The sequence below is a fragment of the Oncorhynchus mykiss genome, chromosome 12 (assembly GCF_013265735.2).
Source record: "Oncorhynchus mykiss isolate Arlee chromosome 12, USDA_OmykA_1.1, whole genome shotgun sequence".
Classification (NCBI taxonomy): Eukaryota; Metazoa; Chordata; class Actinopteri; order Salmoniformes; family Salmonidae; genus Oncorhynchus; species Oncorhynchus mykiss.
Window position 1 is genome coordinate 101,541,802 of NC_048576.1, and position 26,920 is coordinate 101,568,721.

Sequence of the window (26,920 nt, forward strand, 5' to 3'; positions counted from 1 at the left end):
GACATAACAAACCACAGGAACAGTTCACCCCCGTAGTCGACATAACAAACCACAGGAACAGTTCACCCCCGTAGTCGATATAACAAACCACAGGAACAGTTCACAAAGATACACCCTGTAGTCGACATAACAAACCACAGGAACAGTTCACCCCCGTAGTCAACATAACAAACCACAGGAACAGTTCACAAAGATACACCCTGTAGTCAACATAACAAACCACAGGAACAGTTCACCCCCGTAGTCAACATAACAAACCACAGGAACAGTTCACAAAGATACCCCCCCGTAGTCGACATAACAAACCACAGGAACAGTTCACAAAGTGAGACTTTATAAGTGGAAAGGAGTATCCCGTAGCCAGAAAGCTATAAATTATCGTTCAGTTTGATCCCTAAGACGAGGTTCTAATCTCGTTCCTGGTTCATAACAGAACCATTACCTCATTCTAGTTCTCTAGAATGCTCTTTAGGTTTTATCACCCAGAGAAAAATAAATCTTAATTGTTTAATTTAATCATAAATCTCCTCTGTCAGTGTTATCTCATAGAGGCCATCCTCAGTAGAACACAATAGTTAACAGAACACTCAATTCTGTCGAATAAAACAACCATTATAATGCACTACAAATATTATAACATAATCCACGACAGATGTAATCCCATGTTTTGTCCACAGAAACCAACAGGAGAGATCAGAGTCAGAGATTCTCAGTGGTCAGTCTTCTCAGAGTCATCAAACAGACCTGGCCTCCATATTCAGTGTATGTGGTCCTGTTGTGTACATTGTTTTTGTTTAACTCAAGCAAAGTTGATCTGTCAATCATTCAATAGTGTGTTAATTGAGAAAGCATTTATTCTCTTGCTTAACTTATTTACTTGATTTATTTCAGTTGCTTGAAGAGAACATTGTGACATTTGTTAAGAACGAGCTGAAGACGTTCAAGAGGATTCTTAGTCCAGAACTCCCAGAAGGCTTTGAGAGTCAGAAGCAGGATAAGGAAGTGGTGTACCCTGAAGATGAGAAGCAGGAGAGCAGTGCCAGAGAGGGGGCTCTGAAGATCACACTGCACATCCTGAGGAAAATGAACCAGAAGGAGCTTGCTGACACACTGGAGAAATGTAAGATCTGTCTGCCTCATGTTGAATGCTGTTTTATAACATTTAAAAGCTGTAGTTAAAGTACAGCTAAAGTAGCTGTGTAACTCAATGATATTGTAGCAGCCTTAACACAACACCAAGTGACCTCATCAAGTAGCAGCAGGGATGTGTTGTGTTGATAATTTAGAGAGAGAGAGAACATAAATAATACCATCAATAATACCAATAATAATATAATCAGTCACACCAGTCTGTAATGCATTATGAAAACATTTACACATTTATACAGTCTGTTAAAAGAGTACATTATTATAATGTAAAACTTTATAACAGTCCTACAATACTGTAGGCATTAAAACAGTAATATTAATATCCTCTGTGTTATTTCTAGATTCAGATGAGCTCGCTGTGATTTGCCAACGTGAACTCAAATCTAATCTAAAGAAGAAGTTTCAATGTGTATTTGAGGGGATCGCTCAACAAGGAAACCCAACACTTCTCAATAAGATCTACACAGAGCTCTACATCACAGAGGGTGGAACAGGAGAGGTCAATAATGAACATGAGCTGAGACAGATTGAGACAACAACCAGGAAACAAGCAAGACCAGAGACTGCAATCAAATGTAACGACATCTTCAAACCCTTAACTGGACAAGACAAACTTATCAGAACTGTGCTGACAAAGGGAGTCGCTGGCATTGGAAAAACAGTCTCTGTGCAGAAGTTCATTCTGGACTGGGCTGAAGGAAAAGCAAATCAGGATGTCCAATTTGTATTTTCATTCCCTTTTAGGGAGCTGAATTTGATGAAAGAGGACAAACACACTTTCATTGAACTTCTCAATCACTTCTCAATGGAAACCAAACAATCAGGAATCTCCATCTACAACAAGTACAAAGTTCTGTTCATCTTTGATGGTCTGGATGAGTGCCGACTGCCCCTAGACTTCCAGAAGAACAAGATCTGTTGGGACGTCACAGAGTCAACCTCAGTGGATGTTCTGCTGACAAATCTCATCAAGGGAAATCTGCTTCCCTCTGCTCTCATTTGGATAACTACCCGACCTGCAGCAGCCAATAAGATCCCTTCATGGTGTGTTGACCAGGTAACAGAGGTACGAGGGTTCAATGACCCACAGAAGGAGGAGTACTTCAGGAAGAGATTCAGTGATGAGGACCTGGCCAGCAGAATCATCTCACACATAAAGACATCAAGGAGCCTTCACATCATGTGCCACATTCCAGTCTTCTGTTGGATTTCTGCAACAGTCCTTGAACACATGCTGAAACATAAGAGAGAAGAGATGCCCAAGACACTGACTGAGATGTACACACACCTTGTGGAGTTTCATACCAAACAGAAGAATGAAAAGTATATTGGGAAAGAAGAGACAGGTACACACTGGAATAAAGAGAGCATTCTGTCACTGGGAAAACTGGCTTTTCAACAGCTTGTGAAGGGCAATCTGATTTTCTATGAAGAAGACCTGAAAGAGTCTGGCATTGATGTTAATGAAGCCTCAGTGTACTCAGGATTGTGCACACAGCTCTTTAAAGAGGAATGTGGGCTGTACCAGGACAAGGTGTACTGCTTCGTACATCTGAGCATTCAGGAGTTTCTGGCTGCTGTATATGTGTTCCTCTCATTCATCAACAACAATGAGAATCTAATGAACAAACTGCAAACAAAAAATGAGCCTGAAGTTACTTTCTACAAGAGTGCTGTGGATAAAGCCTTACAAAGTGAGACGGGAAACCTGGACCTTTTCCTCCGCTTCCTTCTGGGCCTCTCACTGGAGTCCAATCAGAAGCACTTACGAGGTCTACTGACAAAGACAAGAAGCAGGTCACAGAGCCACAAAGAAACAGTCGAGTACATCAAGGAGAAGATCGGGGAGGATCTCTCTCCAGAGAGGAGCATCAATCTGTTCCACTGTCTGAATGAACTGAATGACCATTCTCTAGTGGAGGAGATCCAAAGATACCTGAGCTCAGGAAGTCTCTCAAAACCCAACCTGTCACCTGCACAGTGGTCAGCTCTGGTCTTTGTGTTGCTGACTTCAGAAAAGGAGCTGGATGTGTTTGACCTGAAGAAATACTCCAGATCAGAGGAAGGTCTTCTGAGGCTGCTGCCAGTGGTCAAAGCCTCCAGAGCTGCTCTGTGAGTAACTAAAATGACATATAAGAACTAATCATCAGGAAGAAATATGTATTATAATATGTATATCATATTATATTGAAAAACATATTGAATAAATTCATTGATTTTCACATTAGCATAATAATATGACCATACAATTCTAGGAAACAAAAGATTCTTTGAGAAAATTAACCAAATGCATCTACCATGGTCATTCTACACTACTGGTGTTAAATTAACAGTGTGTTTGTGAAGTCATGATGATCTCTTTGTCAGGCTGTCAGACTGTGGAGTCACAGAGGAAGGCTGTGCTTCTCTGGTCTCAGCTCTGGAGTCAAACCCCTCACACCTGAGAGAGCTGGATCTGAGTAACAATGACCTGAAGGATTCAGGAGTGAAGCTGCTCTCTGCTGGACTGGGGAATCCCCACTGTAAACTGGAGACTCTGAGGTCAGTATTATCAGATATGAAAGCACTTTATGTATGTAGTTCTCCCATTTGAAAAAGTCGTAATTAATATAATTTGCAGTTTGTCTTGGTTGTGTTTTAGATGTTTTCCTAATAGAAACTGAATGGTGAATAATGTCAGGTCAGTATTCCTGTAGTTGGTCAACAAGTGATAACTGTTCACCAGATCCACATGTGTTTACCAGACACACATAGTCCACACCATATGTGTTTGGACAGTGAAGCTTACAGTTTTAAATGTGGTGCTCCAGCATTTTGGATTTGAGATATAATGTTTCATATTAAGTGACAGTACAGAATGTCACCTTTTATTTGAGGGTAAAGGTGAGAGGTTAGCATGGTTTGTTGTAGCCTCTGTTATTGATAATGGTGAGAGGTTAGCATGTTTTGTTGTATCCTCTGTTATTGGTAATGGTGAGAGGTTAGCATGTTTTGTTGTATCCTCTGTTATTGGTAATGGTGAGAGGTTAGCATGTTTTGTTGTAGCCTCTGTTATTGGTAGTGGTGAGAGGTTAGTATGTTTTGTTGTAGTCTCTGTTATTGGTAATGGTGAGAGGTTAGCATGTTTTGTTGTAGCCTCTGTTATTGGTAATGGTTAGAGGTTAGCATGTTTTGTTGTATCCTCTGGTATTGGTAATGGTGAGAGGTTAGCATGTTTTGTTGTAGTCTCTGTTATTGGTAATGGTGAGAGGTTAGCATGTTTTGTTGTAGCCTCTGTTATTGGTAATGGTGAGAGGTTAGCATGTTTTGTTGTAGTCTCTGTTATTGGTAATGGTGAGAGGTTAGCATGTTTTGTTGTAGTCTCTGTTATTGGTAATGGTGAGAGGTTAGCATGTTTTGTTGTAGTCTCTGTTATTGGTAATAGTGAGAGGTTAGCATGTTATGTTGTAGCCTCTGTTATTGGTAATGGTGAGAGGTTAACATGTTTTGTTGTAGTCTGTTATTGGTAATGGTGAGAGGTTAGTATGTTTTGTTGTAGTCTCTGTTATTGGTAATGGTGAGAGGTTAGCATGTTTTGTTGTAGTCTCTGTTATTGGTAATGGTGAGAGGTTAGCATGTTTTGTTGTAGTCTCTGTTATTGGTAATGGTGAGAGGTTAGCATGTTTTGTTGTAGTCTCTGTTATTGGTAATGGTGAGAGGTTAGCATGTTTTGTTGTAGTCTCTGTTATTGGTAATGGTGAGAGGTTAGCATGTTTTGTTGTAGTCTCTGTTATTGGTAATGGTGAGAGGTTAGCATGTTTTGTTGTAGTCTCTGTTATTGGTAATGGTGAGAGGTTAGCATGTTATGTTGTAGCCTCTGTTATTGGTAATGGTGAGAGGTTAACATGTTTTGTTGTAGTCTGTTATTGGTAATGGTGAGAGGTTAGTATGTTTTGTTGTAGTCTCTGTTATTGGTAATGGTGAGAGGTTAGCATGTTTTGTTGTATCCTCTGTTATTGGTAATGGTGAGAGGTTAGCATGTTTTGTTGTAGTCTCTGTTATTGGTAATGGTGAGAGGTTAGAATGTTTTGTTGTAGTCTCTGTTATTGGTAATGGTGAGAGGTTAGTATGTTTTGTTGTAGTCTCTGTTATTGGTCATGGTGAGAGGTTAGCATGTTTTGTTGTAGCCTCTTTAACTTTCTCCCTCATTATTATTCATGATTCTTTCATGATTTTTCTTAATCATGGCATCATCAGGATTAATTTATTATTGTTTAGAAACATGTTATCTACTCTCTTAGACAGAAAAGTACTCCACTCATCATCCACCATTTTATTATTGGGCAAAACACAACCAAAACAAACTGCAAATGCAACCAATGCAATACGACAAAAAACATGATATGATTTGACTCTTTGCAGGCTGTCAGGCTGTCTAGTCACAGAGGAAGGCTGTGCTTCTCTGGTCTCAGCTCTGAGGTCAAACCCCTCACACCTGAGAGAGCTGGACCTGAGCTACAATCACCCAGGAGACTCAGGAGTCAGACTGCTCTCTGCTGGACTGGAGGATCCACACTGCAGACTGGAGAAACTCAAGTATGTAGAGGGTTTATGTCAATGTTCATATCAGACATGTTTGACTTATCAGGCTAGTTAAGACAAACATTCTGACCACCACTTAGACAAAGTTATATGATGACTGAGAGTGGCCAGTGTGTGTATCTCCAGTGTGTGTGTCTCCAGTGTGTTTGTGTGTGTGTGTGTCTCCAGTGTGTGTGTGTCTCCAGTGTGTGTGTGTCTCCAGTGTGTGTGTGTGTCTCCAGTGTGTGTGTGTCTCCAGTGTGTGTGTGTGTCTCCAGTGTGTGTTTGTGTGTCTCCTGTGTGTGTGTGTGTGTCTCCAGTGTGTGTGTGTGTCTCCAGTGTGTGTGTGTGTGTGTGTGTGACTCCAGTGTGTGTGTGTATATGTGTGTGTGTGTCACCAGTGTGTGTGTGTGTCACCAGTGTGTGTGTGACTCCAGTGTGTGTGTGTGTATGTGTGTGTGTGTGTGTCTCGTGTGTGTGTGTGTGTCACCAGTGTGTGTGTGTGACTCCAGTGTGTGTGTGTGTATATGTGTGTGTGTGTCACTAGTGTGTGTGTGTGTCACCAGTGTGTGTGTGTGTGTGTGTGTGTGTGTGTGTGTCCATTGTGTTTGTGTTTGTGTCCCCAGTGTGTGTGTGTGTGTCCATTGTGTGTGTGTGTGTGTGTGTGTGTGTGTGTGTGTGTGTGTGTGTGTGTGTGTGTGTGTGTGTGTGTGTGTGTTCAGGTGTATCCCTCAATGACTGTCTGTTCTTCTACTTACCGCTACAGTGTGGAACATGGTGGAGAGAACAGAATGAAACCTGGGCTTAGAAAATGTGAGTGTTGACTGATGTGAAGAATATGACTAAGAATAAGTCTTAATTCAAGTTAAGTCCAAGTCAAAGACCACCATCATTACTTACTTGGTTAATTAATGTGAACTAGTGAGTTTTATATTACCATACAGTATAACATATGATCATTCAACAAGTCTCAAGTTACCTTAACTTCTCCTTTTGATACCTAGAAACATCTACATTAAATGAATTAGTGAAAAGTGAGTTAACATTCTAATGTGAATGATGATGATTTCTAATATTGTGTCTGGTTTCATCCATCAGATGTCTGTGATCTCACACTGGACCCAAACACAGTAAACAGACTCCTCTCTCTGTCTGAGGAGAACAGAAAGGTGACATGGAGGACAGAGGAGCAGCCGTATCCTGATCACCCAGAGAGATTTGAGGACTGTAGACAGGTTCTGTGTAGAGAGGGTCTGACTGGGCGCTGTTACTGGGAGGTAGAGTGGAGTGGGGGGGCTGTTATAGGAGTGACATATAAAGGAATCAACAGGAGAGGAAGAGGAGGGGTTAAGGACTGTTTTCTTGGTTGCAATGACAAGTCCTGGATTCTGAACTGCTCTGACAACAGTTACTCTGCCAGGCACAATAATAAACCCACTACCATAGACGTCTGCCCCTCCAGCCCCCACAGAGTAGGAGTGTATCTGGACTGGCCAGCTGGCACTCTGTCCTTCTATAGAGCCTCCTCTGACACACTGACCCACCTGAACACATTCACCTCCACATTCACTGAGCCCCTCTATCCAGGGTTTTGGGTTTGGTGTTTTGCCGACTCAGTGTCCCTCTGTCAGTGATACACACACACACTGGACAAACACACACACACGCACACACACACACACACACTGGACAAACACACACGCACACACACACTGGGCAAACAAACACTGGACAAACAGACACACCTGCTGGACACACACACTAGATACACACACACACTGGACACACACACACACACACACACACACACACTGGACTCACAGACACACGCTGGACACACAAATACACACTGGACGCACACACACACACTGGACAAACACACACACACCTGCTGGACACACACTTGACACACACACACTCACACTGGACACACACACACACCTGCTGGACACACACACTAGATACACACACACACTGGACAAACACACACACACACTGGACAAACAAACACTGGACAAACACACACACCTGCTGGACACACACACTAGATACACACACACACTGGGGACACACACACACACACACACACACACACTGGACTCACAGACACACGCTGGACACACACACACACACACTGGACGCACACACACACACTGGACAAACACACACACACCTGCTGGACACACACTTGACACACACACACTCACACTGGACACACACACACACCTGCTGGACACACACACTAGATACACACACACACTGGACAAACACACACACACACACACACACACAAGCACACACTGGACTCACCGACACACACTGGACACACACACACACTGGACAAACACACACACTGGACAAATACACACACACACAAACACAGTGGACATACACACACACACACACTAGACAAATACACACACACACTGGACACACACACACACATACACACACTGGACTCACAGACACACACACACACACACACACACACACATACACAGACACACACACACACACACACACTGGACAAATACACACACACACAAACACAGTGGACACACACACACACACACACACACTAGACAAATACACACACACACTGGACACACACACACACACATACACACACTGGACTCACAGACACACACACACACACACACACACACATACACAGACACACACACACACACACACACACACACACACACACACACACAGGACAAATACACACACACTAGACAAACACACACACACAAACACAGTGGACACACACACACACACTGGACACACACACTGGACACACAGACACACACTGGACACACACACACACTGGACAAATACACACACACACTAGACAAACACACACACAAACACAGTGGACACACACACACTGGATTCACAGACACACACTGGACACAGATACTGGTCACACACACTCACACACACACACTGGTCACACACACTCTGGACACACACACACACACTGGACTCACAGACACACAGTGGACACACACACACACACACACACACTGGACTCACATACTCACACTGGACACACACACACACACAGGACTCACAGACACACTCTGGAAAGACACACACACACACACACTAGATACACACACACACACACACACACACACACACACACACACACAGGACACACACACACACTGGACACACACACACTGGACACACACACACTCTGGACACACACACACTGGACACACACACACTCTGGACACACACACATGCGCGTCTTTCTATAGTTGTGAGGACCTCTTACAATAACACTGTTAAAATACCAATGTGATCATGTGTTGTCTTTTATGTTGAAAAACTAATTATACAATTATATATAATTATATCTGGACATACGCTCCATAGTTGTACAATTATATATAATTATATATGGACATACGCTCCATAGTTGTATAATTATACAAGGATATATTGTACTTTTCATAATAAAACATACTTGAAACAAGAAAAGCCTGTTAATTTTATTTCACCTTAATTGTGAAAACAGTTTGTTTATTGATTTTTACGTTGCCTCCGTCAGGTTGATGATAAGATAAGGTCACTATAGCAACAGAGTGTTGTCATGCAGGGTCACTATAGCAATGTAGTGTTGTGATGCGGTGTCACTACAGCAACATAGTGTTGTGATGCAGGGTCACTATAGCAACGTAGTGTTGTGATACAGGGTCACTATAGCAACAGAGTTCTCTCTGTTCTCTGCTCTCTTTGCTCTCTGCTCCCTCTGCTCTCTCTGTTCGCTGCTCTCTCTCACTCTCTGCTCTCTCTGCTCTCTTTTCTCTGCACTCTCTGCTCTCTCTGCTCTCTCTCACTCTCTGCTCTCTCACTCTCTCACTCTCTCTTTGCTTTCTCAGCCTGCTCTCTGCTCGCTCTCTCTCTGCTCTCTGTTCTCTGCTCTCGCTCTCTCTGCTCCCTCTCTCTCTGCTCTGTCTCTGCCTCTACTCTCTCTGCTCTCTGTTCTCTGCTCTCTCTCTCTCTGCGCTCTGCTCTCTCACTTCCTCTGATCTCTCTGCTCTCTCTCTCTGCTTTCTCTCTCTCCCTCTGCTCTCTCTCTGCTCTCTCTGCCCTCTGCTCTCCCTGATCTGTCTCTCTGCTTGTTGGGAGGAAATTATAGTTGAAATGATTAATTATCATCATTGGATCATTCAGAGATCCTCACTGAACTTCTGGAGAGAGTTTGCTGCACTGAAAGTAAAGGGGCTGAATAATTTTGCACGCCCAATTTTTCAGTTTTTGATTTGTTAAAAAAGTTTGAAATATCCAATAAATGTCGTTCCACTTCATGATTGTGTCCCACTTGTTGTTGATTCTTCACAAAAAAATACAGTTTTATATCTTTATGTTTGAAGCCTGAAATGTGGCAAAAGGTTGCAAAGTTCAAGGGGGCCGAATACTTTCGCAAGGCACTGTATGTTATGGTATGAAATGTATGGGTTGTTGGTTAAGCTGTTACTGAAAATGTAAGTAAAACAGATGCATTGTCTGTACCTTGTGGGAAAGGGAGAAGGAGGGCATATCTTTCAGACAGATTGGAATGTTTGTTTTACGAGGGGAGTAGAAGACATCTCCAGACCTGAAGACACTGCGCTATTGTGTGGATCGGAGAGAGTGTGAGAAACTGATGATGCCATTTTATGTTCTCTCTTTAAAATGTAAGGTTCTTTGTACTTTTGGTCAGTACTCTCTTGTAATAAACGCTGCTACCTGAGTTTAAGACTGGGGCTCTGTCCATTCCTATAATAATAATATGGGTTTTACGATCCCATAGAATGCATTGACAGAGTACTTCATTCTGATTGGGAAATAATACAGAGGAATTTAGAATTCCACTAACACTGCTCTCAGCTCTCTCTGCTCTCTCTCTCTGCTCTCTCTCTCTGCCCTCTCTGTTCTCTCTCTCTGCCCTCTGTGCTCTGCTCTCTCTTTTCACTGCTTTCTCTTTCTGCTCTCTCTTCTCTGCTCTCTTTCTGCTCACTCTCTGCTCTCTCTCTTCTCTCTCAGCCTGCTCTCTGCTCTCTTTCTGCTCTCTGTGCTCTCTCTTTTCTCTGCTCTCTCTCTGCTCTCTCGTCTTTCTCTCTGCCCTCTCTGCTCTCTCTCTCTTTGCTCTCTGCTCTCTCTCTCTGCTCTCTCACTCTTGCTCTCTCACTCTCTTTGCTTTCTCAGCCTGCTCTCTGCTCACTCTCTCTGCCTCCTCTCTCTCTGCTATCTCTCTTCTCTCTATTCTCTGCTCTCTCTCCCTCTGTTCTCTCTGCTCTATGCTCTCTCTCTCTTTCTCCCTCTGCTCTCTCTCTGCTCTCTCTCTTTCTCCCTCTGCTCTCTCTGCTCTCTCTCTGCGCTCTCTCTCTGTTCTCTGCTCTCTGCTCTCTCTGCTCTGCTGCTCTCTCTGCCCTCTGCTCTCTCTCTGCTCTCTTGTCTCTCTGTTTTCTGCTCTCTCTCTGCCTCTGCTCTCTCTGTTCTCTGCTCTCTCTCCCTCTCGTCTCTCTCTCTTTCTCCCTTTGCTCTCTCTGCTCTGCTGCTCTCTATTTTATCTGCTCTCTCTGCTCTCTGCTCTTCCTTTAAGCAAACAGCTGGAGGCAGGGCTTTCTCCTATAGAGCTCCATTTTTATGGAACGGTCTGCCTACCCATGTCAGAGACGCAAACTCGGTCTCAACCTTTAAGTCTCTACTGAAGACTCATCTCTTCAGTGGGTCATATGATTGAGTGTAGTCGGATGTCCTGTAGTCGGGTGTCCTCGGAGTGGGCCACAGTGTCTCCTGACCCCTCCTGTCTCAGCCTCCAGTATTTATGCTGCAGTAGTTTATGTGTCGGGGGGCTAGGGTCAGTTTTTATATCTGGAGTACTTCTCCTGTCCTATTTGGTGTCCTGTCTGAATCTAAGTGTGCGTTCTCTAATTCTCTCCTTCTCTCTTTCTCTCTCTCGGAGGACCTGAGCCCTAGGACCATGCCCCAGGACTACCTGACATGATGACTCCTTGCTGTCCCCAGTCCACCTGGCTGTGCTGCTGCTCCAGTTTCAACTGTTCTGCTTTATTATTCGACCATGCTGGTCATTTATGAACATTTGAACATCTTGGCCATGTTCTGTTATAATGTCCACCCGGCACAGCCAGAAGAGGACTGGCCATCCCACATATGCTCTCTCTAATTCTCTCTTTCTTTCTCTCTCTCGGAGGACCTGAGCCCTAGGACCATGCCCCAGGAATACCTGACATGATGACTCCTTGCTGTCCCCAGTCCACCTGGCTGTGCTGCTGCTCCAGTATCAACTGTTCTGCCTTATTATTATTCGACCATGCTGGTCATTTATGAACATTTGAACATCTTGACCATGTTTTGTTATAATCTCCACCCGGCACAGCCAGAAGAGGACTGGCCACCCCACATAGCCTGGTTCCTCTCTAGGTTTCTTCCTAGGTTTTGGCCTTTCTAGGGAGTTTTTCCTAGCCACCGTGCTTCTACACCTGCATTGCTTGCTGTTTGGGGTTTTAGGCTGGGTTTCTGTACAGCACTTTGAGATATCAGCTGATGTACGAAGGGCTATATAAATAAATTTGATTTGATTTGATTCCTCTCTGCTCTCTCTCTCTCTCCCACACTCTCTGCTCTCTCTCTCTCTCTCTAATGCTCTCTGCCCTCTCTCAGCCTTCTCTCTTCTCTCTGCTCTCTCTCTCTTTTCCCTGCTCTCTGCTCTCTGTGTGCTCTGCTCTCTTCTCTCTCACACACACACTCTGCTCTCTCGCTTCTCTGCTCTCTCTGCTCTCTCTCTCTGCTCTCTTGCTTTCTGCTCTCGTTATCTGCTGTCTCTCTCTATGCTCTCTTCTCTCTGTTCTCTGCTCTCTCTGTTCTCTGCTCTCTCTCTCCCTCTGCTCTCTCTGCTCTCTCTCTCCCTCTGCTGTCTGCTCTCTCTCTTCTCTCTCTTCTCTGCTCTCTCTCTTCTCTCTGCTCTCTCTTCTCTCTGTTCTATGCTCTCTGTTCTCTGCTCTCTCTGCTCTATGCTCTCTCTCTGTTTTCTGCTCTCCCTACCCGCTCTCTCACTCTCTATTATCTCTGCTCTCTCTGCTCTCTTTGATCTCACTCTCTGATCTCTCTCTTTGCTCCCTCTCTCCCACACACTCTGCTCTCTCTCTCTGCTCTCTCTCCCACATTCTCTGCTCTCTCAATCTTAACAGTGGTGCAGTTTGGACAATCACCACTTGATGGCAGTGTTAAACCAGAAGTGATGAAAACAACATCACTGCAGAGAGAGAGAGAGAGAGAGAGAGTCTAATATACTGATATACAGTAACATTCAGAAAGTATTCAGACCCCTTGACTTTTTCCACATTTTGTCACGTTACAGCCTTATTCTAAAATGGATTAAATGTGTTTTTCCCCTCATCAATCTACACACAATAACCCAGAATTACAAAGCAAAAACTGTTTATTTTATGTGTGAACATTTTAATTAAAAAAAACGTAGATATCACATTTACATAAATATTCAGACCCTTTACTCAGTACTTTGTTGAAGCACATTTGGCAATGATTACAACCTTGAGTCTTCTTGGGTATGATGCTACAAGCTTGGCACACCTGTATTTGGGGAGTTTCTCCCATTCTTCTCTGCAGATCCTCTCAAGCTCTCTCAGGTTGGATGGGGAGCGTTGCTTCGCTGCACAGCTATTTTCACGACTCTCCAGAGATGTTTGATCGGGTTCAAGTCTGGGCTTTGGATTGGCCACTCAAAGGCATTCAGAGACTTGTCCAGAAGCCACTACTGCATCGTCTTGGCTGTGTGCTTAGGGTCGTTGTCCTGTTGGAAGGTGAAACTTTACCCCAGTCTGAGGTCCTGAAAGCTCTGGAGCAGGTTTTCATCAAGGATCTCTCTGTACTTTGCTCTGTTCATCTTACCCGTAATCCCGATTAGTCTCCCAGTCCCTGCAGCTGAAAAACATCCTCACAGCATGATGCTGCCACCACCATACTTCATCGTAGGGATGGTGCCAGGTTACCTCCAGATGTGATGCTTAGCATTCAGTTTGCTTAGCAAACCAGTTAAATCTTGGTTTCAAAAGACCAGAGAATCTTGTTTCTCATGGTCTGAGAGTCCTTTAGGTGCCTTTTGGCAAACTCCAAGCGGACTGTCATGTGCCTTTGACGGAGGACTGGCTTCCATCTGGCCACTCTACCATAAAGGCCTGATTGGTGGAGTGCTGCAGAGATGGTTGTCCTTCTGGAAGGTTCTCCAATCTCCCATCGGGTTCTTGGTCACCTCCCTGGCCAAGGCCCTTCTCCACTAATTGCTCAGTTTCACAGAGCGGCCAGCTTCAGGAAGAGTCTTGGAGGTTCCTAACGACTTCCTTTTCAGAATGATGGAGACCACTGTGTTCTTGGGGACCTTCAATGCTGCATAATTATTTTGGTACCCTTTCCCAGATCTGTGCCTCACACACAGTGTCCTGTAGGCCAATGTACTTCCATATACACCCCCCATCTACTACTGCCACTATATATATATATATATATATATATATATATATATATATATATATATATATATATATATATATATATATATATATATAGACCACCTGATAGAACCCAGGTCTCATCTCTCTATCAGTACTAGCCACTACAATTGCTACTATATACAGTGCCTTGCGAAAGTATTCGGCCCCCTTGAACTTTGCGACCTTTTGCCACATTTCAGGCTTCAAACATAAAGATATAAAAGTGTATTTTTTTGTGAAGAATCAACAACAAGTGGGACACAATCATGAAGTGGAACGACATTTATTGGATATTTCAAACTTTTTTAACAAATCAAAAAATGAAAAATTGGGCGTGCAAAATTATTCAGCCCCTTCATCACCATTCCATCACCATTCCATCACCATTCCATCACCATTCCATCATCATTCCATTACCATTCCATTACCATTCCATCACCATTCCACTACCATTCCATCACCATTCCATCACCATTCCATCACCATTCCACTACCATTCCATCACCATTCCATCACCATTCCATTACCATTCCATCACGATTCCATTACCATTCCATCACCATTCCATCACCATTCCACCACCATTCCATCACCATTCCATTACCATTCCATCACCATTCCATCACCATTCCACTACCATTCCATTACCATTCAATCACCATTCCATCACCATTCCATCACCATTCTGTTACCATTCCACTACCATTCCATTACCATTCCATCACCATTCCATCACCATTCCATTACCATTCCATCACCATTCCATCACCATTCCATTACCATTCCATTACCATTCCATTACCATTCCATCACCATTCCATTGCCATTCCACCACCATTCCATCACCAATCCATTACCATTCCATCACCATTCCATCACCATTCCACTACCATTCCATTACCATTCAATCACCATTCCATCACCATTCCATCACCATTCCATCACCATTCTGTTACCATTCCACTACCATTCCATTACCATTCCATCACCATTCCATCACCATTCCATTACCATTCCATCACCATTCCATTACCATTCCATTACCATTCCATAAACATTCCATCACCATTCCATTGCCATTCCACCACCATTACATCACCATTCCATCACCATTCCATCACCATTCCATCACCATTCCATTACCATTCCATTACCATTTCATCACCATTCCACTACCATTCCATCACCATTCCATCACCATTCCATTACCATTCCATCACCATTCCACTACCATTCCATCACCATTCCATTACCATTCCATCACCATTCCATCACCATTCCATTACCATTCCATCACCATTCCACCACCATTCCATCACCATTCCATCACCATTCCATTACCATTCCATCACCATTCCATCACCATTCCATCACCATTCCACTACCATTCCATTACCATTCCATCACCATTCCATCACCATTCCATCACCATTCCATCACCATTCTGTTACCATTCCACTACCATTCCATTACCATTCCATCACCATTCCATCACCATTCCATCACCATTCCATTACCATTCCATCACCATTCCATTTCCATTCCATCACCATTCCATCACCATTCCACTACCATTCCATCACCATTCCACCACCATTCCATCACCATTCCATCACCATTCCATCACCATTCCATTACCATTCCATCACCATTCAATCACCATTCCATCACCATTCCATCACCATTCCATCACCATTCCATTACCATTCCACCACCATTCCACCACCATTCCTTCACCATTCCATCCACTTCCACAGTTCTTTACTAAAAACAATATATATTATTACTGTGTAAAACCTAGCAGTACTACTGATTTCTCTGAGAGTGAGGCAGATATATATTATTACTGTGTAAAACCTAGCAGTACTACTGATTTCACTGATAGTGAGGCAGATATATATTATTACTGTGTAAAACCTAGCAGTACTACTGATTTCTCTGAGAGTGAGGCAGATATATATTATTACTGTATAAAACCTAGCAGTACTACTGATTTCTCTGAGAGTGAGGCAGATATATATTATTACTGTGTAAAACCTAGCAGTACTACTGATTTCACTGATAGTGAGGCAGATATATATTATTACTGTGTAAAACCTAGCAGTACTACTGATTTCTCTGAGAGTGAGGCAGATATATATTATTACTGTGTAAAACCTAGCAGTACTACTGATTTCTCTGAGAGTCAGGCAGATATATATTATTACTGTGTAAAACCTAGCAGTACTACTGATTTCACTGAGAGTGAGGCAGATATATATTATTACTGTGTAAAACTTAGCAGTACTACTGATTTATCTGAGAGTGAGACAGATATATGTTATTACTGTATAAAACCTAGCAGTACTATTGATTTCACTGAGAGTGGGGCAGATATATATTATTACTGTGTAAAACCTAGCAGTACTACTGATTTCACTGATAGTGAGGCAGATATATATTATTACTGTGTAAAACCTAGCAGTACTACTGATTTCTCTGAGAGTGAGGCAGATATATATTATTACTGTGTAAAACCTAGCGGTACTACTGATTTCTCTGAGAGTGAGACAGATATATATTATTACTGTGTAAAACCTAGCAGTACTACTGATTTCTCTGAGAGTGAGGCAGATATATATTATTACTGTGTAAAACCTAGCAGTACTACTGATTTCTCTGAGAGTGAGGCAGATATATATTATTACTGTGTAAAACCTAGCAGTATTACTGATTTCTCTGAGAGTGAGGCAGATATATATTATTACTGTATAAAACCTAGCAGTACTACTGATTTCTCTGAGAGTGAGGCAGATATATATTATTACTGTGTAAAACCTAGCAGTACTACTGATTTCTCTGAGAGTGGGGCAGATATATATTATTACTGTGTAAAACCTAGCAGTTCTACTGATTTCTCTGAGAGTGGGGCAGATATATATTATTACTGTGTAAAACCTAGCAGTACTACTGATTTCTCTGAGAGTGAGGCAGATATATATTATTACTGTATAAAACCTAGCAGTACTACTGATTTCTCTGAGAGTGAGGCAGATATATATTATTACTGTGTAAAACCTAGCAGTACTACTGATTTCTCTGAGAGTGAGGCAGATATATATTATTACTGTGTAAAACCTAGCAGTACTACTGATTTCTCTGAGAGTGAGGAGGATATATATTATTACTGTGTAAAACCTAGCAGTACTACTGATTTCTCTGAGAGTGAGACAGATATATATCATTACTGTGTAAAACCTAGCAGTACTACTGATTTCACTGAGAGTGAGGCAGATATATATTATTACTGTGTAAAACCTAGCAGTACTACTGATTTCTCTGAGAGTGAGACAGATATATATTATTACTGTATAAAACCTAGCAGTACTACTGATTTCTCTGATAGTGAGGCAGATATATATTATTACTGTGTAAAACCTAGCAGTACTACTGATTTCTCTGAGAGTGAGGCAGATATATATTATTACTGTGTAAAACCTAGCAGTACTACTGATTTCTCTGAGAGTGAGACAGATATATATTATTACTGTGTAAAACCTAGCAGTACTACTGATTTCTCTGAGAGTGAGGCAGATATATATTATTACTGTGTAAAACCTAGCAGTACTACTGATTTCTCTGAGAGTGAGGCAGATATATATTATTACTGTGTAAAACCTAGCAGTACTACTGATTTCTCTGAGAGTGAGACAGATATATATTATTACTGTGTAAAACCTAGCAGTACTACTGATTTCTCTGAGAGTGAGACAGATATATATTATTACTGTGTAAAACCTAGCAGTACTACTGATTTCACTGAGAGTGAGGCAGATATATATTATTACTGTGTAAAACCTAGCAGTACTACTGATTTCTCTGAGAGTGAGACAGATATATATTATTACTGTGTAAAACCTAGCAGTACTACTGATTTCTCTGAGAGTGAGACAGATATATATTATTACTGTGTAAAACCTAGCAGTACTACTGATTTCACTGAGAATGAGACAGATATATATTATTACTGTGTAAAACCTAGCAGTACTACTGATTTCTCTGAGAGTGAGACAGATATATATTATTACTGTGTAAAACCTAGCAGTACTACTGATTTCTCTGAGAGTGAGACAGATATATATTATTACTGTGTAAAACCTAGCAGTACTACTGATTTCACTGAGAATGAGACAGATATATATTATTACTGTGTAAAACCTAGCAGTACTACTGATTTCTCTGAGAGTGAGACAGATATATATTATTACTGTGTAAAACCTAGCAGTACTACTGATTTCTCTGAGTGAGGCAGATATATATTATTACTGTGTAAAACCTAGCAGTACTACTGATTTCTCTGAGAGTGAGGCAGATATATATTATTACTGTGTAAAACCTAGCAGTACTACTGATTTCTCTGAGAGTGAGGCAGATATATATTATTACTGTGTAAAACCTAGCAGTACTACTGATTTCTCTGAGAGTGAGGCAGATATATATTATTACTGTGTAAAACCTAGCAGTACTACTGATTTCTCTGAGAGTGAGACAGATATATATTATTACTGTGTAAAACCTAGCAGTACTACTGATTTCTCTGAGAGTGAGGCAGATATATATTATTACTGTGTAAAACCTAGCAGTACTACTGATTTCTCTGAGAGTGGGGCAGATATATATTATTACTGTGTAAAACCTAGCAGTACTACTGATTTCTCTGAGAGTGAGGCAGATATATATTATTACTGTGTAAAACCTAGCAGTACTACTGATTTCTCTGAGAGTGAGGCAGATATATATTATTACTGTGTAAAACCTAGCAGTACTACTGATTTCTCTGAGAGTGAGGCAGATATATATTATTACTGTGTAAAACCTAGCAGTACTACTGATTTCTCTGAGAGTGAATCAGATATATATTATTACTGTGTAAAACCTAGCAGTACTACTGATTTCTCTGAGAGTGAGGCAGATATATATTATTACTGTGTAAAACCTAGCAGTACTACTGATTTCACTGAGAATGAGACAGATATATATTATTACTGTGTAAAACCTAGCAGTACTACTGATTTCTCTGAGAGTGGGGCAGATATATATTATTACTGTGTAAAACCTAGCAGTACTACTGATTTCACTGAGAGTGAGGCAGATATATATTATTACTGTGTAAAACCTAGCAGTACTACTGATTTCTCTGAGAGTGGGGCAGATATATATTATTACTGTGTAAAACCTAGCAGTACTACTGATTTCTCTGAGAGTGAGGCAGATATATATTATTACTGTGTAAAACCTAGCAGTACTACTGATTTCTCTGAGAGTGAGGCAGATATATATTATTACTGTGTAAAACCTAGCAGTACTACTGATTTCACTGAGAGTGAGGCAGATATATATTATTACTGTGTAAAACCTAGCAGTACTACTGATTTCTCTGAGAGTGAGACAGATATATATTATTACTGTGTAAAACCTAGCAGTACTACTGATTTCTCTGAGAGTGAGGCAGATATATATTATTACTGTATAAAACCTAGCAGTACTACTGATTTCTCTGAGAGTGGGGCAGATATATATTATTACTGTGTAAAACCTTGCAGTACTACTGATTTCTCTGAGAGTGAGACAGATATATATTATTACTGTGTAAAACCTAGCAGTACTACTGATTTCTCTGAGAGTGAGGCAGATATATATTATTACTGTATAAAACCTAGCAGTACTACTGATTTCTCTGAGAGTGAGGCAGATATATATTATTACTGTGTAAAACCTAGCAGTACTACTGATTTCTCTGAGAGTGAGGCAGATATATATTATTACTGTGTAAAACCTAGCAGTACTACTGATTTCACTGAGAGTGAGGCAGATATATATTATTACTGTGTAAAACCTAGCAGTACTACTGATTTCTCTGAGAGTGAGACAGATATATATTATTACTGTGTAAAACCTAGCAGTACTACTGATTTCACTGAGAATGAGACAGATATATATTATTACTGTGTAAAACCTAGCAGTACTACTGATTTCACTGAGAGTGAGGCAGATATATATTATTACTGTGTAAAACCTAGCAGTACTACTGATTTCTCTGAGAGTGAGGCAGATATATATTATTACTGTGTAAAACCTAGCAGTACTACTGATTTCTCTGAGAGTGAGGCAGATATATATTATTACTGTGTAAAACCTAGCAGTACTACTGATTTCACTGAGAGTGAGGCAGATATATATTATTACTGTGTAAAACCTAGCAGTACTACTGATTTCTCTGAGAGTGAGACAGATATATATTATTACTGTGTAAAACCTAGCAGTACTACTGATTTCACTGAGAATGAGACAGATATATATTATTACTGTGTAAAACCTAGCAGTACTACTGATTTCACTGAGAGTGAGGCAGATATATATTATTACTGTGTAAAACCTAGCAGTACTACTGATTTCTCTGAGAGTGAGGCAGATATATATTATTACTGTGTAAAACCTAGCAGTACTACTGATTTCACTGAGAGTGAGGCAGATATATATTATTACTGTGTAAAACCTAGCAGTACTACTGATTTCTCTGAGAGTGAGACAGATATATATTATTACTGTGTAAAACCTAGCAGTACTACTGATTTCACTGAGAATGAGACAGATATATATTATTACTGTGTAAAACCTAGCAGTACTACTGATTTCTCTGAGAGTGAGGCAGATATATATTATTACTGTGTAAAACCTAGCAGTACTACTGATTTCACTGAGAGTGAGGCAGATATATATTATTACTGTGTAAAACCTAGCAGTACTACTGATTTCTCTGAGAGTGAGACAGATATATATTATTACTGTGTAAAACCTAGCAGTACTACTGATTTCACTGAGAATGAGACAGATATATATTATTACTGTGTAAAACCTAGCAGTACTACTGATTTCTCTGAGAGTGAGGCAGATATATATTATTACTGTGTAAAACCTAGCAGTACTACTGATTTCTCTGAGAGTGAGGCAGATATATATTATTACTGTGTAAAACCTAGCAGTACTACTGATTTCTCTGAGAGTGAGGCAGATATATATTATTACTGTGTAAAACCTAGCAGTACTACTGATTTCTCTGAGAGTGAGACAGATATATATTATTACTGTGTAAAACCTAGCAGTACTACTGATTTCACTGAGAATGAGACAGATATATATTATTACTGTGTAAAACCTAGCAGTACTACTGATTTCTCTGAGAGTGAGGCAGATATATATTATTACTGTGTAAAACCTAGCAGTACTACTGATTTCTCTGAGAGTGAGACAGATATATATTATTACTGTGTAAAACCTAGCAGTACTACTGATTTCACTGAGAGTGAGACAGATATATATTATTACTGTGTAAAACCTAGCAGTACTACTGATTTCTCTGAGAGTGAGGCAGATATATATTATTACTGTGTAAAACCTAGCAGTACTACTGATTTCTCTGAGAATGGGGCAGATATATATTATTACTGTGTAAAACCTAGCAGTACTACTGATTTCACTGAGAGTGAGGCAGATATATATTATTACTGTGTAAAACCTAGCAGTACGACTGATTTCTCTGAGAGTGAGGCAGATATATATTATTACTGTGTAAAACCTAGCAGTACTACTGATTTCTCTGAGAGTGAGGCAGATATATATTATTACTGTGTAAAACCTAGCAGTACTACTGATTTCTCTGAGAGTGAGGCAGATATATATTATTACTGCATAAAACCTAGCAGTACTACTGATTTCTCTGAGAGTGAGGCAGATATATATTATTACTGTGTAAAACCTAGCAGTACTACTGATTTCTCTGAGAGTGAGGCAGATATATATTATTACTGTGTAAAACCTAGCAGTACTACTGATTTCTCTGAGAGTGAGGCAGATATATATTATTACTGCATAAAACCTAGCAGTACTACTGATTTCTCTGAGAGTGAGACAGATATATATTATTACTGTATAAAACCTAGCAGTACTACTGATTTCTCTGAGAATGAGACAGATATATATTATTACTGTATAAAACCTAGCAGTACTACTGATTTCACTGAGAGTGAGACAGATATATATTATTACTGTGTAAAACCTAGCGGTACTACTGATTTCACTGAGAGTGAGGCAGATATATATTATTACTGTGTAAAACCTAGCAGTACTACTGATTTCACTGAGAGTGAGGCAGATATATATTATTACTGTGTAAAACCTAGCAGTACTACTGATTTCTCTGAGAGTGAGACAGATATATATTATTACTGTGTAAAACCTAGCAGTACTACTGATTTCTCTGAGAGTGAGGCAGATATATATTATTACTGTATAAAACCTAGCAGTACTACTGATTTCTCTGAGAGTGAGGCAGATATATATTATTACTGTATAAAACCTAGCAGTACTACTGATTTCTCTGAGAGTGAGACAGATATATATTATTACTGTGTAAAACCTAGCAGTACTACTGATTTCTCTGAGAGTGAGGCAGATATATATTATTACTGTGTAAAACCTAGCAGTACTACTGATTTCTCTGAGAGTGAGGCAGATATATATTATTACTGTGTAAAACCTAGCAGTACTACTGATTTCTCTGAGAGTGAATCAGATATATATTATTACTGTATAAAACCTAGCAGTACTACTGATTTCTCTGAGAGTGAGGCAGATATATATTATTACTGTGTAAAACCTAGCAGTACTACTGATTTCACTGAGAGTGAGGCAGATATATATTATTACTGTGTAAAACCTAGCAGTACTACTGATTTCTCTGAGAGTGAGACAGATATATATTATTACTGTGTAAAACCTAGCAGTACTACTGATTTCTCTGAGAGTGAGGCAGATATATATTATTACTGTGTAAAACCTAGCAGTACTACTGATTTCTCTGAGAGTGAGACAGATATATATTATTACTGTATAAAACCTAGCAGTACTACTGATTTCACTGAGAGTGAGGCAGATATATATTATTACTGTGTAAAACCTAGCAGTACTACTGATTTCTCTGAGAGTGAGGCAGATATATATTATTACTGTGTAAAACCTAGCAGTACTACTGATTTCTCTGAGAGTGAGACAGATATATATTATTACTGTGTAAAACCTAGCAGTACTACTGATTTCTCTGAGAGTGAATCAGATATATATTATTACTGTATAAAACCTAGCAGTACTACTGATTTCTCTGAGAGTGAGGCAGATATATATTATTACTGTATAAAACCTAGCAGTACTACTGATTTCTCTGAGAGTGAGGCAGATATATATTATTACTGTGTAAAACCTAGCAGTACTACTGATTTCTCTGAGAGTGAGGCAGATATATATTATTACTGTGTAAAACCTAGCAGTACTACTGATTTCTCTGAGAGTGAATCAGATATATATTATTACTGTATAAAACCTAGCAGTACTACTGATTTCTCTGAGAGTGAGGCAGATATATATTATTACTGTGTAAAACCTAGCAGTACTACTGATTTCTCTGAGAGTGGGGCAGATATATATTATTACTGTGTAAAACCTAGCAGTACTACTGATTTCACTGAGAGTGAGGCAGATATATATTATTACTGTGTAAAACCTAGCAGTACTACTGATTTCTCTGAGAGTGAGGCAGATATATATTATTACTGTGTAAAACCTAGCAGTACTACTGATTTCTCTGAGAGTGAGGCAGATATATATTATTACTGTGTAAAACCTAGCAGTACTACTGATTTCTCTGAGAGTGAGGCAGATATATATTATTACTGTGTAAAACCTAGCGGTACTACTGATTTCTCTGAGAGTGAGGCAGATATATATTATTACTGTGTAAAACCTAGCAGTACTACTGATTTCTCTGAGAGTGAGACAGATATATATTATTACTGTGTAAAACCTAGCAGTACTACTGATTTCTCTGAGAGTGAGACAGATATATATTATTACTGTGTAAAACCTAGCAGTACTACTGATTTCTCTGAGAGTGAGGCAGATATATATTATTACTGTGTAAAACCTAGCAGTACTACTGATTTCTCTGAGAGTGAGGCAGATATATATTATTACTGTGTAAAACCTAGCAGTACTACTGATTTCTCTGAGAGTGAGACAGATATATATTATTACTGTGTAAAACCTAGCAGTACTACTGATTTCTCTGAGAGTGAGACAGATATATATTATTACTGTGTAAAACCTAGCAGTACTACTGATTTCTCTGAGAGTGAGGCAGATATATATTATTACTGTGTAAAACCTAGCAGTACTACTGATTTCTCTGAGAGTGAGACAGATATATATTATTACTGTATAAAACCTAGCAGTACTACTGATTTCACTGAGAGTGAGGCAGATATATATTATTACTGTGTAAAACCTAGCAGTACTACTGATTTCTCTGAGAGTGAGGCAGATATATATTATTACTGTGTAAAACCTAGCAGTACTACTGATTTCTCTGAGAGTGAGACAGATATATATTATTACTGTGTAAAACCTAGCAGTACTACTGATTTCTCTGAGAGTGAATCAGATATATATTATTACTGTATAAAACCTAGCAGTACTACTGATTTCTCTGAGAGTGAGGCAGATATATATTATTACTGTATAAAACCTAGCAGTACTACTGATTTCTCTGAGAGTGAGGCAGATATATATTATTACTGTGTAAAACCTAGCAGTACTACTGATTTCTCTGAGAGTGAGGCAGATATATATTATTACTGTGTAAAACCTAGCAGTACTACTGATTTCTCTGAGAGTGAATCAGATATATATTATTACTGTATAAAACCTAGCAGTACTACTGATTTCTCTGAGAGTGAGGCAGATATATATTATTACTGTGTAAAACCTAGCAGTACTACTGATTTCTCTGAGAGTGGGGCAGATATATATTATTACTGTGTAAAACCTAGCAGTACTACTGATTTCACTGAGAGTGAGGCAGATATATATTATTACTGTGTAAAACCTAGCAGTACTACTGATTTCTCTGAGAGTGAGGCAGATATATATTATTACTGTGTAAAACCTAGCAGTACTACTGATTTCTCTGAGAGTGAGGCAGATATATATTATTACTGTGTAAAACCTAGCAGTACTACTGATTTCTCTGAGAGTGAGGCAGATATATATTATTACTGTGTAAAACCTAGCGGTACTACTGATTTCTCTGAGAGTGAGGCAGATATATATTATTACTGTGTAAAACCTAGCAGTACTACTGATTTCTCTGAGAGTGAGACAGATATATATTATTACTGTGTAAAACCTAGCAGTACTACTGATTTCTCTGAGAGTGAGACAGATATATATTATTACTGTGTAAAACCTAGCAGTACTACTGATTTCTCTGAGAGTGAGGCAGATATATATTATTACTGTGTAAAACCTAGCAGTACTACTGATTTCTCTGAGAGTGAGGCAGATATATATTATTACTGTGTAAAACCTAGCAGTACTACTGATTTCTCTGAGAGTGAGACAGATATATATTATTACTGTGTAAAACCTAGCAGTACTACTGATTTCTCTGAGAGTGAGACAGATATATATTATTACTGTGTAAAACCTAGCAGTACTACTGATTTCTCTGAGAGTGAGGCAGATATATATTATTACTGTGTAAAACCTAGCAGTACTACTGATTTCTCTGAGAGTGAGGCAGATATATATTATTACTGTGTTAAACCTAGTAGTACTACTGATTTCTCTGAGAGTGAGGCAGATATATATTATTACTGTGTAAAACCTAGCAGTACTACTGATTTCTCTGAGAGTGAGGCAGATATATATTATTACTGTGTTAAACCTAGCAGTACTACTGATTTCTCTGAGAGTGAGACAGATATATATTATTACTGTGTAAAACCTAGCAGTACTACTGATTTCACTGAGAGTGAGGCAGATATATATTATTACTGTGTAAAACCTAGCAGTACTACTGATTTCTCTGAGAGTGAGGCAGATATATATTATTACTGTGTAAAACCTAGCAGTACTACTGATTTCTCTGAGAGTGAGGCAGATATATATTATTACTGTGTTAAACCTAGTAGTACTACTGATTTCTCTGAGAGTGAGGCAGATATATATTACTACGTGATATACTATTTTTTAGCTCAGAGACTCTAATTTTCTCCAAAGTAAAAAAAAAACATTTCACATTTTTGTGAAATTCTTACTTACAAGCCCCTAACCAACAATGCAGTTAAAAACATAAGAGTAAGAAAAAGTAATACAAGTAAGAAGAAATTAAAGAGTAGCAGTAAAATAACAGTAGCAAGACGATATACAGGGGGGGTACCAGTACAGAGTCAATGTGCGGGGAAACCGGTTAGTCGAGGTAACATGTACATGTAGGTAGAGTTATTAAAGTGACTATACGTAGATGATAACAGAGAGTAGCAGCGGTGTAAAAGGTATGGGGGGGGGGGGGCAATGCAAATAGTCTGGGTAGCTATTTGATTAGATGTTCAGGAGTCTTATGGCTTGGGGGTAGAAGCTGTTTAGAAGCCTCTTGGACTTAGACTTGGCGCTCCGGTACCACTTGCTGTGCGGTACCAGGGAGAACAGTCTATGACTAGGGTGGCTGGGGTCTTTGACAATTTTTGGGGCTTTCCTCTAACACCGCCTGGTATAGAGGTTCTGGATGGCAGGAAGCTTGGTCCCAGTGATGT

The 26,920-nt window shown here is 39.9% G+C and overlaps 1 protein-coding gene across 1 annotated transcript in view; it reads left to right on the plus strand.

Moving 5' to 3' along the window:
- Window positions 1–26,920, plus strand: part of LOC110510646 (NLR family CARD domain-containing protein 3-like) — a 305,788-nt gene that overhangs the window by 241,895 nt on the left and 36,973 nt on the right. Inside the window, exon 6 of the mRNA XM_036939579.1 lies at window positions 678–762. Coding sequence (XP_036795474.1) covers window positions 678–762 — 85 coding nt within the window. The remainder of the gene's footprint in view (window positions 1–677; window positions 763–26,920) is intronic.